We start from the raw sequence: 18112 nt of genomic DNA, 5'->3' as shown, positions 1-18112 counted from the left end.
CGAGGGACCGAGATTCAACTTGAGTTGGGTGTGTGACCATTATCCTGCGCCATTTAGCGGTGTTTATTTTATTAGCCCTTCCTTAAGTGGTTTACATTGGAGGAGTAGGTGAAAATGTGGAGCATTACAAAAAATCGGGACGAAAACAATTACTTAGGAAAACTGAAAAAAAAAAAAAACAATAATACAGCACTTAGCACTTAAATCGAATCACACACTTCATTTAATAGACGAAAACAAAACTCTCCACGTTATGAAGCTTTTCAGTTATGAAATCGTTTCGAATAAAATAATAGTAAATTCAACAGCCAGCTCACTGATCCAATTTGACAGTCATTACTAGTTATTTTCAACCATGTGGGAAAAACACACAGTTCTGTGAATGAGCCAATCTACAACAAACCGAAAACACTTGAATAAAACATTCCCCAAATTGCAACTCTCGCTGCAATCGCTCGTATCGAAATCGGCCACGCCGAAAGAAAAGTTCACAATTGCCACTTTTCACATACCCACTTTTCCCGCGCGCACACTCACTCACTTTTCCCGGACAATCGTTTTTCAGCATTTTATGATTTATTTATTCAGCCATGTTGGCTTCTCTCCGCTGAACTCTTGTCTATGAAAGTTATTCCGTAACCAAGTTGGCTGTGCAAATGGAGTTGGGAAAATCCCACAAAATAGCCAGGCCAATAATAATCGATTGACTGATTCTACTACGTATATGGAAAATAATAATGGCATAGAATAATCAAGCCCTGGATTTTGGTATTCCAACCGTTGCCTTCGTTCGAGCTGTCAAGTTTTAAGCGATTTGAACGTTCGACTTTGATTCAATTGTCTGTCTCTCGGCCAAAGTGCTAACCCAATTTGGGAGTGAAAAAGTAAAAGTTTATTTCATTTTAATTTGTTCTCGTCGTGTGTGTGTGTGTATGTTAGTGTGTTTTATTAACTTATTGTTGTTTTGCCCTTGCAGGGAAAAAGTTTTGCAAGCAAAAAATAAAGGAAAGAGAAAAACGAAAAACGAACTAACACTAGCAAAGGACTGTTGTGCACATGTGAGTATGAACACTTACGAGCCAAATGCCAGGGAAATTAAAACAATTAAAGCACACGAAGCACGAACAAATTTCCAAGGAACCTCGCGAGCCACTCTCTGCGGCAACGGTTAATGTAAATTCATTTAAAATTGCTTAGTCCTTGTGGGGGTGGCATTTTCCAGCAAAAACCAACCCAGCCACCCACCGTCGCGCCAGGTGAAGTGCCGATAGTGAACTGTTTGCCATCACATCACATCACAGTCTGTGTGCTCATGTGTCTGTGTGTCGCGGCAATTTAATTAGCGAGCGCATAACTTTATGAAATATTCAGAGACTTTCCTTTCCCAACGAAATATGCCAACCGCCTGGCGCCTGGCACGTTGTTCGTGTGTGTGTCGGTGTTCCTGGGCAATTATGGGTCGCCCAGGACATTCATTAGAGCACCTCATAAAAATCAATTAGCGGCATATTACACATAATCCCCGGGGTCAAGCTGGCTTGCAGCGTTGATTGCAGCTGCTGAATTCGGTTTGCTAGTCCAACTAACTTAATTCCAATAACTTTCACGATTTAAGTAAGCTTGCACGTCAATTTAGATTCTATATTTGATTGCTCACATCCGAGTTCTCATATGGTTATTTGCTCAAAAGGCGGGCTATAGGAACCAGCAATTTATAAGGTTTACAACTCAGCAAATGATGACGCACAAGCCAAAGTTTGTGGGTTGCGGATATCAGGGGGTAAATATGAATGACGAATTACACACTTTAGCTGCCAGGTTGACAGCACCCACTCACTCTCACACACACAGACACACACACACACACACGCGCAGAAAAACAGTACAGAATAGCACATTAAATTATGCTGACATGGCATAACGGACAGAGGGTGGGCGCAAAAGCGGGTGCCAAAGTGGGTGCCAAAGTGGGTGGCATGGGCGTGCAGATACGGAAAAAAAGGGGCGGACAAAGCCACACAGTTAACGTCAAAACTAACACACGGCCCAGAGACGGAGAAAAGCCAGCCAAATGCTGAAAAGCAAAGTCGACGACGAACGTGAACAAGGACGAAGCGAAAAGAAAAGAAAAGAAAAGACAACAATGACACTTGAGATAAAAAAGTGAAATTAAAAACAGTTGTCACCAACTGATAAGGAATTAAGTAAACTTAAAGTTCAAACTTGACTAATAGGCTTATTTATAAAGAAGTCTAGATAAAATCAGTTTTATTTGTAATTATTATATTATTTATTCACCATATATTTGCTGAAAATCCTCTTGTGGCTGTTACTCTATATAAAGAGCTCCAAAATTAAAATCGAACTTATAAGCTGAAGAGAACAGAGATTTTCTTTAAGTGAAAAATGGCGACGACCAAAGGGACTCTGGCGAAAGATGCCGTGGGCAAATGAAGCGGACCCTGATGATGATGATGATTCCAGAGTGGCTTGTTAAAATTCCAGCAAAACGGCAGACAAAAAGTCAGCCACCCTCGCACACCCAGGAACATCCTGTGACCCGACCCTCCTCCTGTGGAATGTGTGCTGCTGCGTTGTTGTCAATGCAATAAAATAAAAATGAAAATGAAATAAAATAGACAAAATGCTGGCAAGCCGGAGAAGGACAGGAGTTTGGTTGGCCAGTACCAAAAATCCATCTCGCCAGCCTCGAGGCCAAATATGGTTGGCAAAAAGTTGCCAAAATGACCGAAAACGTAGAGATATAACGCTCATATGCCGCACAAGACAAACATGAGCGAATTTACAAATAAGAGGTTCAGATCTGCAAAATTTGCTGGCAATCAAAGGGGCTTAAATAAGAGTTATGCAGTTTACTTAAGTACTTTAACCATAATTTTGTGTAAATATACCCAATATAATGAAACACAAAGTTTGGCTTGAAACACAGATTTGTTTTGGGTTGCCTGGTATTGGGATTACAATGACTCCACCTCCGCCATCTTTAACATTCCATCCAATATATTTTCTGTCGCACATTCCCATCCACAAAACCACCATCCACCATCCGCCGCTCCTGACGTGCCACATGTGCCCGGGCGAGTCCGGCTAACAAAACTTAAATGCCATTAGCCTTCGTCCTGGCACTCGACACTTGGGTCCTGCTCCTGCCACACAGCGCACACGATTGAAGGGGATCCTGGATGGTGGTTGGGGTGTGGAGGCACCTACAGAAGCGTGCCAGGTAACTAATACACACACTCACAGGCAACTAAGCTACTGAACGTGCCGCAGGGTGGGGCACTCGTTTTTTTCGGAAGCCACACAGAAAAATTTAATTTTAAGAAAATAAAGCTATAACGAGATTAAATTAAGGAGCAAGCCATAATTGGAATTGTCTCTAGGGAGCTCAATTGGTTTTCCGCATACAAAAAACGCAGTTAGGATATAAAAATATATATTAAAATCGAATATTAACTTCCGATACCAAGCTTAAACAAGGACAACTTCCCTTGATTAATTATTTAGCTAATTAATAATTGATGAAGTTTTGTAACAATTTCTTCCGGTGTAGTGACATCTCCACTTTTTCTCTCTATTTTTGCGTTCGGGGCTGGAAGGCAAGGCAATTGAAATAACTTCTTCCGCTTGCCTGCGCTGCTTCCGCTGCTTGAATATGTCCCCCAAATCAGCCGGCAACACATTCCAACTGCCTTGTCCTTTCCCCCTCTCTCTCTCTCAATCTCTTCCTCTCGCTCTAGCCTTCTCCCTGCCTCGCTCCCACCACCCACTCTCCATGCCAACCATTGCCGCCCATCATCATCGCTTTGAATTGGCTTTGCTCTTGTTGCTCTTTGCCATTTATTTTATTTTCGACTTAAGTGATTTTGCCTGGCGCCTTGGCAACATGTTGCTGGCCACATTTATGAGCTCTCTCTCTTTCTCTTTGTCGTGTTGCGAGAGAAATTTGTCAAATCTGCAGCTGTGTGGGTGTATCTGTGTGAGTGCGAGTGGCAAATATCTTCGTGTCTCCTTTTGTTGTTGCTGCTGCTGCCGAGCGGCAATAAAAAACATTTAAGCACGCATCATTTTATTGAGCGCGCTGCTTGAATCTGACATTTCGACGCCGACTGCGACTGCGACTGCGAAAAGTGGGTGGTAGTTGGGTGGCCGTCTGCTCAGTTTTTCCGAGTGTATGTGTATGTGCAAGTGTCGGTGTGAGTTGTGCACTTTGTATTAATTTAAATTGCTTTTGGGAATGCCAGCCATGAGTTGTTACAACGCATAACGATGCATTCAAAATGCCAACAAATTAACTGTAAATTGTTTACCAACATTTTAGCCAAGTGGATTTATATTTCGTACAGCTGCAAATATTTGATTTGGAATTATTTTCACACAGAATTTAAGGTATTAGCTTAGTGATTTTGTGAATTCTTCAATTTGAAAACTGGCTGTTATTAGATGTTGAAACCTCATATTTTACAAATAAAAACTAATTTCGATTACTAAACATTCCTCTAAGTCACAGCTCTTAATTATTTACAATAGCTTCACAGAGAGCTATTTTCTTATATCAACTAAAATGCAATTTAATTTGCTAAACGTACAATTTAAAACCATTTAGATAGAATTTACTGCTGGAATTCAAAAAATAATAATTTCCCATGTACATTTCACACGCTTTTGACTTAACGAATTAAGTTAAATTGTGTCACACTCAAATGTTGTGCCATAAATTTTCAGCAAGCACTTGCAAACACAAACGCACGCTCACAGTGACAAATGTACAAGGCTGTGCGACACCGCCCACCACCCACCACCCACCGGGTGGATTCAGCACTTGAAAACGTATGTGCCGCCTAGTTGGATCCTTCCTCCAGCTCTATCTCCCTCTATCCTTGTCGCTCGCTCCGCCCCTCTCTTTCGCAATGATTGTGCAACATTTTGTTATGCAAATCACAACGCAGTGCGCCAGGAAATAGGCTACGCCTGACCCACCCAACTCGTCCCAGTCCCAACCCACTTTAACTCAACCCAAGTCGGGTGAAGCCGAAGCCAAGGCTTGCCGGAGGGTTAAATAAGTTGAACTGCACTGAAAATTAAATTATAATTCTTTGTACGAGTACATAATATACACTTACCTTGCTAACTTTATGATTCATAAAGCAGTAATCTTATCGGAAAGCCAAACAGCTATGATTAGTCTAAAATATATTACAAACCATCTTAGCTCTGATAGCATTTTCTTTCTTCGTCACTGATTTCGCCATTTCGTCACAATTGAACATTTTTGAGGATCAAACAATTAGGTGATACTTATCAGTAGGGCTTCAAATAGTATAAGTATAAAATAAAGCTTTTTTAAGCTTTTTTTTAGCTATTACTAATAGCTACGTTTATAATCTGGCTTGAGAAAACCCAAACTCAAAAATATCAAGTATTTTTGCGCAGTGCACATTGCGGCACAGGCAGCAAGTGGCAACGGACTGACGCTGTATTTTATTGCATTACTTTCGGGTCTCTGCCGAGTGGGGGGAAGTTGAAAGGTGGACGAGAGGTCAATGGGACGGGGGGTGATGTTCGGTGAAAGTAAGTGGAGGTCCGCTGTAAACGAAGCCTTTTGGCCTTCACGTCGAGGGCGGGCACAAATTACATTACCAGGCGCCAGTTGGCAGGCAGACCGTTAACAAGTTGACGACAAATGTGCAGCTGTTCGAGCTAATCTAAGTTTGCTCTCTCACTTTATCTCCATTTTTCAGTACTAACTTGTTTAACATTTTCCTTATTTGCAGGCAACGTGGCTCAAATGATGCCCGAAACTGAACGCGACGCACATTTGGAGGCAGCTGAAATGGCCAGTGGCGCCCTGGCGCATAATTACGGTATTGTTAAGGATCAGCAACAACAGCAGCAGCAGCAGCAACAACTGCATCACCTGCAGCAGCAACATCATCATCAACAGCAGCAGCAGCAGCAGCAGCAGCAGCAGTCCAACTCCGATCTGTACAAGATGGCCTGCAATGGCTACAACTATAGCAGTCCGCTGACCATACCGCCCACCTCGATGACCACGCACATGGTCAGTCCCATCGGGAACAGCAAGGAGAAGCTGGTGAATATGTTGCGCGTGCGTGACAACAACAACATGGCCAGCACGATCTCCGACAGTCCACCCACAACGTTTCTGCAAAAGCAACTGGAGGCGGTTGTGGCGCCCCGGCCAAGTTCAGTGCATCCCCAGCATCAGCAGCCGCAGCAGCAGACTGTCCAGCTGCAGCAGCAACGGCGTTCGGTCAGCACACCTGCGATTACAACCACACCTGGTCCGCCCACCAATTGGCATGCCCATGTCTATGATCGACTGCCGCCACACCCGACGCCCCACTCCATCGCCGATATCCTGGGCATGTCCTTTGTCAAAAAGGAACGGCCAGAGGTCGCCTTTGATGCCCAAGGACCGGCCAAATCGCCGAATAGCATACTGAAACCGTATCAGGAACAGCAGCCCATTCGAAGCTCCTCCATTTCGATGAGCGATGCCAGCGAGGAGGAGAGTGCCGCTGTTGCTGGGGCAACATCTGCCGCAACAGCAGCAGCAGCAGTGGCAGCAACCATCACAGCAGCAACTGTTGCAACTCCGCTCGATCAGCCGCTAAATCTGTGTGTGGTCAAAAAGTCTCGCGACAGCAACAACTCACCCATGCCGGCCACCAAACAGAGCCAAATCCTCGGAAAGTCTGCTACCAAGAAGGGTATGTATTGGGCATTACTTGTACACAGAGAAAAAAAACTAATATTACCTAAATATTGGATAAGCTAAGATTTATCCTAATGCTATTGCTTAGAGTTGCGAATAGTTAGAACTGTATATTTAAAAGCACTTGCTTGCCTAAACTTGCTTTAGCATAGATAGCTCAAAATCTATAATTAATTTAGGCAATATTTTTTGAAAGTGTGTCTATTTCTGATGTGATCTCTCGCATATTGGCGCCGAGCATAGGTAGGATGTGTGTGCCGTGTGGCAACGCTCGACGAGCCTGCCAATTGAGCGGAGCGTGGAGCTCTCAACACGCTTCAGCGAAGCGTGCGGCGGGCAACACGGCGTATGCGTGTTATGCCAACTTAAATGATGCCCATCGGCATCTTCTTGGCCCGCTCAACGTTTCGGGCCCTTTTTATTTCGGCTGGTCTAATGGCCAGGTCATTAGAATTCAGCACACTCCAGTTAACGCGGCTCGTCTGTCAGCCACTCAATTTTCTATGAATTTTATATGCCATTTACAGTTTAATTATGGTTTGAAAACATGAAAATAGCTAATTCATTTCTAAAATTTTTAAAGTTTTAATTGGTTATTTAATATACATAAATCTTGTCACTTTTTTTTCCATTGTTCTGCGCTTCAAATTTCATTTTACATAAATAAACTCATGTTAAATCGTTAACAAAACGTTCCAGAAAATGTTCAGTCAATACAATGTTTGCGTATACATTCAGGTCGTTCTTTTTGCGATAATTAATAAGCTATTGAAATTGTAATTGGTCAACAAAATGTACAAAATTTAATTAGAAGCATTTTTGGCTCATTGCTTTGTTATTTTTATTTCATATTTGAATCGGAAATGGTTGCCAATTTGAATATGCATTTGCATTGGGTGCATTAAAATGATTTAATTCGAAAGAGGCCAGCGCATTGGCACGAAAATATACGAAAATGCAATTAGCAATTGCGGCAGCCACAATGAAAGCCATACAAAATGGCAATCGGTGGGCAAAAACAAGCAAAGTTGAGAACATACATTTGAATAATTTTGCTGCCACTATTCGCTTGGCGCGTTAATTGCTCAATGTTGTGTGTGTGTGTGTGTTCCGTTTTTATTGTTATTAAAATCACGTACCAGACTTGGCGAAAACAACAGCCAAACAGCAAACCGATTGAATGACGAACTTCCAGACAAGCGATTGTTTGACATAGTCATCGGTTAATTTTTCGCTTAATTACTTGTTTGCAGCTGCCATAAATGGTAGTGCCGTCAAATCGAGCGGGCCAATAAGTGGAGTTTTCGTTTCCAAGATGGAGCTCCAATTTTTCTTGCTTTTTTGCCCAGTTGGCCTGGCCTAACGACATTTAAATGCCCGCCGTCATCGACTGGGCCTAATGGAAATGACATGGAAATTGCCAATTGGCGTTAAGAGCCATGCTGCTGCTGGCAAATATAAGCAAACATTTGTGCAAAGTTTTCTTTTTTTTGCATTTGTTTTCGTTGTTGTTGTTCTGGTTTTATTGTTGTTGCTCTAATTGCACAAGTTGCGGGCTTTTAACGCTTGGCCAGCTTGTTGTTTTTCCGCTTTTGTTTTGCCATTTAGTTTTATTGATTTCGCGCCATTGGGGCGCCCTTAACACTCCACTGCCATCGTCTCTCATTTCCTTTCTCGGGGGGGTGGGGAGTTTGGTTCGATAGAGAAAATTGCCAATTGCCAATGGCGACAGCGAAAATACGGCGACAATGGCACTGATGTCACCCCCGCACCACCTAATTAATCACAGTGTCATGCATATGAGGCCGCCGGGGCCCACGCGGCGTATTAGCAATGCGACAAAACGACAACGACGACAGAAACAGCAGCAAACAACCATGTACATCACACACAGCTCAGCGATATCGAGCGTTTTGCATTTAACTGTCAATTAGATTTCAATTATGCATTGGTAATTGTAGTTGTCCAGGCAACGTTTCGTCCGATTCATGCCAGACACGTTTTGGCCCCGTCAAGTCCAAAAGCCGCGGCCAAAAGCATATGGCATTTATTAAGCACAGTTAACACTTGTTTTTTCGCCCGATATTTGCAAGGCGGCCATTGGTCAACGAAAGTGGCCAATAGATGCCCTGCGAGGGCTAATAGATTTATTAAATTAACAACTAGCTGAGCGATTTTTTTAAGTATTTAAGTATTAAACAAAGGACTATTATATGAATGAGAAATTTGTTTCGTACAATCCTTTCGCTATATGCAATGTTTCTGCTAAGTTGTGCCATAAGTAAACTAAGCCACCTAATCCAAGAGTACAAAATCGAAAACAAAAGCAAGAGCTTATGGCAAATGGCAAACAAATGCATAGTGAAAAGAGTAGAAACAAGAAAGGGGAAAACATGCATATAGTAGAGGAATCGAACAATGCATAACAAAAAGCCAGTTGGCCCAGTCAATTGCTGTTACATTTGACGGGCTAATTGCAAAAGCGGTTATGAAATGGCAGCCAAGCGGCCCCATTGAGGTTAAACAGCTGCGATTCGATATAAAAGCCAGGCAAACATGGCCAAGACAAATGTGCACACTCATATCTGGCTAAACGTTTCATTGTATACCTTTGTTCTTCTCCATCACTTTTGCAGAAAGTTCTGGTAAGCCGGCGGCCAAGAAAAAGAAGCTATCGTCAACTGTGGCTCTACCACCGGATATCAGTCCAACGGGCAGCAGTGACAGTTTGATGCGGGACAAGTTGATGGCCAACAATAGCAGTTCGCCGGGCAGCAATGTGAATGCGCAAATGCAGAGCAATGCGAACAGCACATTGGAGACCACCGAGGATGACTCCGATTCCGGTTCAACGGATGCGCGGCGAAAGAAGAAGGCACGCACCACGTTCACCGGCAGGCAGATCTTCGAGCTGGAGAAGATGTTCGAGAACAAAAAGTATCTCAGCGCCAGCGAGCGCACCGAAATGGCCAAGCTGCTGATGGTCACCGAAACGCAGGTAAGATAACATACTAGTACTAATCAAAATATAGTATATATATGTTATTCTAAGTCCAGATCGTTAAGAATTAATCCTTGAAATTTTAGATACTAGAATTCCATAGAAGTATATGATTTAGCAAGGATAATTTCAATTGAGATTTTTCTCAAAATGATGCCATATTTTTATGCAATATGATTAAAAATATTTCATATTGATTTAACCCCCACTGATTATCATTGCAAATTGCAGCTAGCGTACATAATGTTTTTGTGGGATTATTCAAATTATTTAGTGTCACAATATTTTACTGGTCAATTCTAGCTCAAAAAGCACAATCGCAATTGTGGCCATTTAACTAAATTAAACACTTTTTAAAACCCCCTCAATAATCCCATAAATGTTTTGTTGTCCGCTTCTGTGCGTATGCTTATAATATTTAATTTGCCTAATTTGCACGAGGAAATGCACAAGCTAACATAAAAATTATAATAGAATTCCACATACAGTAGTCTACAGTAATAACAAGGCAGCGAAATTATACCTTGTTAATTTTCTAAATTATTTTGTAACTTAATAAGTTCAACTTTAAATAGGATTACTATTTCATTATTATTATTATTATTTGCAATAATGCAATAATTTTAAACATTCACTGCGTTTTGGCTTTAGAACTTTGATGCCAACTGTAGCGATGAAAAATAAAACCGTGCCAAATTAAAAGCATAATTTGATCAGCATTTTGGCAAAAATAGACATTTTCCGATTCCGCTGGCCGCATTAGTTTAATCCGATATTTATTTACCCAACTCGAATCACCCCGGGAGCCATGAAATATATCGTAATTTAATTGAAGAGCATAACAAGAGGAAGCAAGGTGTGATGCTGCTTAATGCCTCAGTAATTATAATGCCAAATTGTATTTCGTTGCATTTGCACTTGCAGCAGCTGCCCGAACATGTGATTTTGTGGAGGATAGAGTGCATATATGTACATATATTTTCAAGGGGCGAAGGCGAAGGACAAGTTTACAATTCGCATGGCAGCCAGAAATGCCTTAAAGCACAAACAAGCTCACACTCAAGTGCACACAAACACACCACACACACACACACACACAGACACTGGGTTTGCCTGATTGTGAAATAAATTGAGATTTATTGACTAATTAGAATAAATTAACTTTGCAGCAAGGACATGCCCGGGGCCCAACTGCTGTCAGCCAATTAAGAGCAACAACAAAATTTATGAACAAACACACCCACATGATTGCCATCTGTGTGCTTGGCTCTTTAAGAGGCGCTAAATTAATCAAAACTTTAATGCCATTCCTGAACCCTTTTGCGGTTTCTGTCCCAAACAGCATACTCATATTTGGCCACACGCTCAAGTCGTTTGTTATCTGCACTTGCAGTTGACAGTGAGCAGTTTAAATACCAAAAGTTTAGCCACAGCTTTAAGGCATCAACTCTCTAAATGCAAATGATTTGTCCTGATTTTTGAATCGCTTTAATTAAGCATTTAGGGCTCAGCTTAGGAAAAGTATTTAGGCAAACGCTCCAATTAACGCAAATACGAATATATTTATATACCATTATATCCCATAAATATATCCCGCTTCATACCATGTCCTCGTCAATCCCAACAAAGCTGTCAAAACTTGGGCCTGTCAATGCAAACCCGATTTGCATTAATAATCTCACGTTACGCATACGCCGTGTGGGAGCTCAAATGCCATAAGACTAATTGGCTGCCATGGCAAAAGACCCAGTCGGATAAACACACGCACACACACAACCAAACAAGGCAAAGAGAAAATGAGGAATGTATAGTAGATGTACATGTAGATGGAAACCAAGCAAATGGGCCATGGCAACAACAAGGATATGGCAACGGAGTCACATTGAAATGCTTGCTTAATTAAATTACATTCTCCATCAAGTCAATTAATTACAAGTTGATATACACATATAAACACTAAGGATTCTGCAGCGTGTGCGTGTGTACACTGGGCAAAATAGCTAAATGACTTGCTTCAAAAATTCAAGTGACCCCAACCTAAGCCAATTAGGTATATGTTTTCGTTCAGTGCTTTATGCTTGATGTCCAACTGTCTATGTGAGCCAAAATGTTATGCATGTCGACATGTTCAAGTGTTTTGTCTACGTTATTAATATTATAAGCTCGCTCCAGTCATTTATCATCCTGGCAAAGGACACGTCTGCCTGTGTGTGTGTGTGAGTGTGTGCGTGAGAAACCGACGTCAATTCAAGTGCAATGCACAGATTTCCACGCTCACACAACTGCGCTCAGATTGTTGTGTTTATATATAAAACACGGTCAGGGCACATAAACATGTATGTGTTAATCACAGCAATAATATCAGCAAATTAACTGCAGGACACGGGCTTCTGTGTGTGTGTGTGTGTGTGTGCTAGGTATCCTGTGTGCGCGCGTGTATGTGTGTTGTGTATGTGGGTATCCTGCTGTGGCCGGACATTAAGCCTTTTGGCCATTTGCATTGGCACTTGCCAATTTTCCCATCGACCCACCACTCACACTGGATCAAGTTTTGCAGCGAGAGATTTGCGTTAATTGGAATCAAATTACCAACTCCTCCCGTAATTGCCAACCAGTTCAATTGCAGTTTAAAACTTATAATTACACGATTTATAATCGGATCAAGGTTTTCCCGATTTCCTTCGCAAATTATTTACGAAGTCATTTTTAAGCAGAGCGTCGAGTTAAGTACTTAATACTTGCGCTATTTCATGGAATTTTTAATGATACTTGATTTAATGACAATATTCGTATTCATAGAATCAACTAATATGTATTATATTCCTAAAGGACACAATTTGCTTCCACTTTGAAAATTAAACTTCGCAGTCAAACGTAAAACAAATGAAAAAATGCCAGAGACAAAATGAGAGTCATAAAATTGGCTTTAAATAGACCTACACATCGGCCATAATGTGGCTCTCATATGGCTTGCCCTCTGGACTCTTGGGGAATGGGATGTGGATGATGTGGATGAGATGAGTTGAATTGAGGTGGCTGCCATTGGCACCGCCACAGCGGTGCAGCTCGCTCCACGTTGTGTGCCTCATCCAGGGAGCACTCGTGTCTGCATCGTCTGTCATCAACAAACTGTAAAATAGCCTTAAGCCAGATAAAAATCAATTAATTACGCGTAGATGCGGCTGTCCCAACTGCAACCGCTGCACCACCACCCCCTGCGGCACACGCACACAGCGACACACACACACACACACCCACACTGATGCAAACTGACAACATTGTAATTGTGTTGCGATTACCAAACGAACGTCACGCGCCAAACGCAGCAAATTACATTTGCATATTAGTGCCTGGGGCGGGGGGAAATTGTGGGTACGGGGGGGTGGTGGTTGGAACGGCTGGGGTGGTGCTCTGAAATGTGGAGCCCGGGGTTGGTGCAGTGGGTGGTGCGGTGGGTGGTTCTGGGGGGTGGTGCGCCATAATGCCGCAGTGATAGCATAGGGGCGTGTGCTGGCAACTGTTCGCTTGCGGTCTGCACTGCAACTGTCTCGACAATTTGCATTAGGCATTTCATTTTAAATGTTTGCCATCGCTCGCTCATAAACCCGAATGTAATTGCCACTCAGGTGCGACCTAAATGTTGATTTACTCACTGTCAAACGGGTTTTTTTTTAATTGATTCTGATTGCAGCTAGAGATTAATGCAAAGGGATGGTATATTTGGCCAATCGAACGGGTTAATAGCACCAAAAGTGTATAGTAGTATCTTAGTATTTCAGAATTTAAACTTAATTTATATATTTTATAAGCATTTATTTACATGATTTGATTAAACTGCAAGTCCAAAACTCCTTTGCATTTCGATACTCTGTAGTTTTAACCTCTGATTTGGGCCAACTATCTCTACATTTGCCCATTTGTTTGTATTTATATGGTCAATTGCATGGTCGTTGGATGGCCCTAGCGATTGTGGGCCAGAACACAAGCAGCAGCAATAGCAGCAGTTTCACTGGCATTTGGCCAAATGACAAATGCGATAATTAAATTAAACTGCTGCCACAAGCAGCACAAACAAATCAAATGGCAATTCATCTTTGAGGGCACCACATAATGGTGACCCAACTAGAGCAATGTGTTTTTGGAGTTTCGAATGCACAGTATCGGACTTATTTACATTCGCAGTCTGTTTGTGGCACTGCAAAAATGGCTAAAAAAAATTATGCTGCATTAAATTAAATTCGCATGTGTGTGCGATGTAAACAAGGACATCATATTGCTTACTTCCTTTAGTATTGATAATATTGCCAGTGATATCAATCAGTTGCAGCAGCGAAAGGAATTCTGTATGCAATTCACAGATAATTCTATCATTTGCAAATTATGTAACGTACAAATGGCTGGCAATCAAATAAATTAAAAACAACTTCGAAAAAATAGTTTCTTAAAAGGTTGGCTGTGTTGAATAAACTGGATATTTATTGCCTTAAGTAAATGGACGTGAAACACCATTTATTTTATTGGCATCAGCCCATTAAGGAATAAACGACATTTTTCGAAGTATAAGAAAATGGATTTGACTTATGGCAAACCTACTTAACGCTCAATAAATTTGAGTTTTAATCCAATTAAAGATCAAATCGTTCGTTGCATATCTATAAAGGCGCACTCAACACTCCAGCGGCTGTGTAATGAATGCCTTTGGCTAATTAATTAACTAATTAAAGCTAATTTACATTTTATTAGTCGGCAATTATTTAATCAATTCGTGAATAATTTAATGCACACAAGCGCACTATCCGCAAAATGTGCAAACAAATATTACGCATACGCCACGTAGGCTTTCAACGATTTAAACGAACACGAAATCATTTTAGGCTATGCAAACAGCAGCGCTTATTTCTTTTTTTTTTTACTAATTAATAAATAAATATTTCGCAAACTGATATATTTATTATTATTTTTTTTGCTCTCTCGACCCTCACATTTAATTACGGTCCAAAGTGGCTAGCATAAACTAGCACAATGGTCACCACAAAGTGTCAAAGTGTGTGCATGAGTGCATAATTCAAAACAATAAATGCAATTTGCTGTTATTAGTATTATTCGGCACCACAACTTAATTAAATTGTTACGCATACGCCCCAGATGACACCGCAAAAAAGGGTTTTGTTCCCAATGGGATTTAATCAGCAGCATTTAAGAGGTATTACAGTTTGAAAATCCTGTGCATTAGGTAATTAATGGTATTTTAAACGTAAACTTTCTATGAAATAACTTTCGAAAAACCGTTTAAATGTCTTGAAATATAAACCCCACTAACTTTAAACAAACTGGTTGGAATAAAATTTGCATAAGCACTCGACTTAATGGCGGGCCACTTGAGTTTTTTTTTCTTTTTTTCTAGCCCGTTCAAATATAAAAAGCACCGACGAGGCATCTGCCTCGATTGGCGACGAGCAAAACTGTTTGAAAATAAACAGAGGGCGTGGCTCCGTCGGCAGATCTTTCAGATAGCTCGTCCCGTCTCTGTCGATCGCTTGCGAAAATCGTCTATAGAAATCGACTATCTCTGTCGGATGTACGATCGCCGCAGTTAGTAGACAACGATCGCTATCGTCGGCTCTTTGTGGGCGTTGCTGAATTTCATATTTTGACATGGCTATTTTTTATTTTGACCAAACTGCTGCCAGAACTAAGCACTTGGCAATTAGCGAGTCAGCAGCAGTTGACAGCTCATTCTTTCTTTTGATAAAATATGAACAATTAACTTTGAGCGGCCAGTAAGTAATTAATGAGCACTTTATGCAGCAAGAACTGGCCCAAACACAATCCACCAAACTTGAGTGGGCGGTCAAAGCTAACCGAAAAAGAAAACATGGCAACAAAACGGAGGCAAAAAAAAAAAACATTTTAGACAATCCAACACAATAAGCCAATTAACAGTCAAGAGGGCGAAGTTGGCCAAAACTTCTGTCAAAGCTGGAGGAAAAAATGAAAAACAATTTAGTACCTGTTTTTCAGTGCAACTAATAAGCATAATTTATGCTGCTTTCTGCCACTTTGGACTGCCAAGCTGACATCAAATTCTAAAACCGCAAAGCAAATCAAATAAGAACTAAAAATACAAATTAAAATGAAACGAAAACACGAAAGCGACGCGAATACGATACGAAAACGAAAAATCATCAACTAAATTGCTTCTCTAGGCTCTTTGCTTTATTTTCCGCTGCATTTTGTTGATTTATGTATGTATGTTCGGGCTTTCTATGCACACACTTTGGCTTTCAATTTGTGGCAGAAAAGATTTTATTTTAGATGAATTTGCCAGAAATGCTAGTACGAAATTACATTTTGATCCCCCCAAATGGGCTAGACAATTTTGGCAATGCCAATTTGCATCGCAAAATTTTTTAATTTCACACATCGCTTCAAATGAGTCTTCTTTTTGGGCTTGGGGTCACTAATCTCGACTGATGAAATTTCTCTCATTTAAGTTGAATTATTTCGTATCTGCTAATTACGGATACGTTCCATCCGAATTCACCGACAGTTGCATTGCGAATTTAGATTTATGGCATTCCATGCCAAATAACCATCATCTTTTGATTGCATTTAGCATGTGTAATAATGATGTTGCATAAATTCCACATCCAACTCCTTTGAAACATTAAATGCACTTGCTACGCAAAACTCGGGGAGCAATGCGGATGCGGATGCGAATGCGGATGTTAAAGGGGGTGTGGGCTTGGACTCCATTGGATATCCGGTGATAATAGCATTGTTACGTTGTTATTGCCAACACACACGTAGACTGGCTTCATCAGTTTGCATTTGTGCCTTAATTAATAAGCAACGAATTTAAAGCAAATGCTCTTATATCGATATCCCAGGACAGCATCCTTTCAAAAAGGAGATGCTAACCAGCATGTTAGCTAGTCACTGTGATTTAATATGAGTGCTTGATTTATAAATTTATTCCATTCCATATCCATTTCAAGATACGTAGCAATTTTTTCGTACAATAGAAATCGGATATACATAATTTAATTAGGAAACCCAATGAAAAGATTTTTGGTCCAACTAGTTTACTTAATATTAAGTAGCTAAATCTCGAAATTCACAGTGACTGCCGCCGAATACAGTGAATTCTGCCAACACAGCAGAAAATTGAAACCACCCGAAATTTGCTGTTAACATTTCGGAATGTTTCGAATTTTCAAAGTGGGGCGGATATAAGTGGGGCCTATTTGTGTGGGCGAAACATAATCCGAAATGACAGGCAATGCAGTGATTATGTTATTAATTAGTAATGGCAATGCATTGCGCATATTTGCACGAAGCAGAGTGTTTCGTTACACGACTGAAATCGCCGACGGAGGGGAATCGAAGGTGCTTTTGCATTATTTGCCAGCCATATTCACCTTGTTTACATTTGATTTAGGGTTCTGCGGGTGCATAATTACAGATTAAGTTCAACAATGTTCCAGAACGTGTGAGTTATGGCTTTCCTTTCCTGTTTTTCCATCACCTACGGCAATATGACGCCGCATTCCTCGCCCACAGGGGCAATTATCATAATTTTTTCAACACCACAAAACAAACAAACAAACGAACCGAATATATGCTAAATTACACATTAAAACATTATTTGTAAAAAGGGAGCTCGGAAAATTGTTGAATTTTTCTTGGCACGACCGAGAATTATGTGCAGCAGCCACCATTACTTAGTAGCTCTTTTGCTGCCCATATTCCCTCACTCCCCTACATTTTTCCCATTCCCCGGCGGCCAAAAACACTTGGCCATCCTAATTTGGCCGCTCATTGTTGGGCCAGACATAATTTCCTTCGTTTATTTTCGAAAAGTGCGCGGCGAATGTGAAAATTAATTATACTAAGCACACGCATAGACGACGGGGGAAAAAAAAACGAAAATGAGTGAGGGGGTGGGAAAGGGGCAGGAGCGGTGGCTTGAATGGCAGGGAGGTTAACAGCATGGGTTATGGGGCAAAGAAAATTGCGTACCCGACCAGACTGACTAGCCGACTATTTAAGGATTGGTGCGACTCTCTGATCTTCTGGCGTTGATTGAAATACATGTGTTGGACCAACAAAATAGCTTAGACGCATCTGTCATAAACCTATTTAAGTGGCAAATACCCCTGCACTGACAGAAATTATGGGATACAAATTAAAATACAATTAATAGTAGCTTCTTATTGAATAACTTTGAATTTAGATGCAAATATATGGAAACAATTTAGTGCGAATTCCTGCTTAATTTATCCCATAAAAAAATCCAGTAAATCACAAAGCACACGAGATAATGAAGATGGAAATTCCTGGGAAATATT

The 18112-nt window shown here is 41.0% G+C and overlaps 1 protein-coding gene across 4 annotated transcripts in view; it reads left to right on the top strand.

Annotated features, from left to right (window-relative positions):
- NK7.1 overlaps positions 1-18112 on the top strand; it is a 43539-nt gene that overhangs the window by 21972 nt on the left and 3455 nt on the right. For 3 of the 4 annotated variants that reach the window (NM_142100.3, NM_001316524.1, NM_169580.3), the window contains 2 exons: positions 5796-6755; positions 9397-9758. In NM_142100.3, coding sequence (NP_650357.2) covers positions 5810-6755; positions 9397-9758 — 1308 coding nt within the window. In that variant the 5' untranslated portion in view covers positions 5796-5809. Of the gene's footprint in view, positions 1-976; positions 1059-5795; positions 6756-9396; positions 9759-18112 lie in introns of all 4 variants that reach the window. The other variant, NM_001260174.3, reaches the window with a different exon arrangement.

This window comes from Drosophila melanogaster, chromosome 3R (assembly GCF_000001215.4).
Source record: "Drosophila melanogaster chromosome 3R".
Classification (NCBI taxonomy): Eukaryota; Metazoa; Arthropoda; class Insecta; order Diptera; family Drosophilidae; genus Drosophila; species Drosophila melanogaster.
Note: the sequence above shows the minus strand (reverse complement) of the source record. Positions and strands in the feature narration are given on the sequence as shown.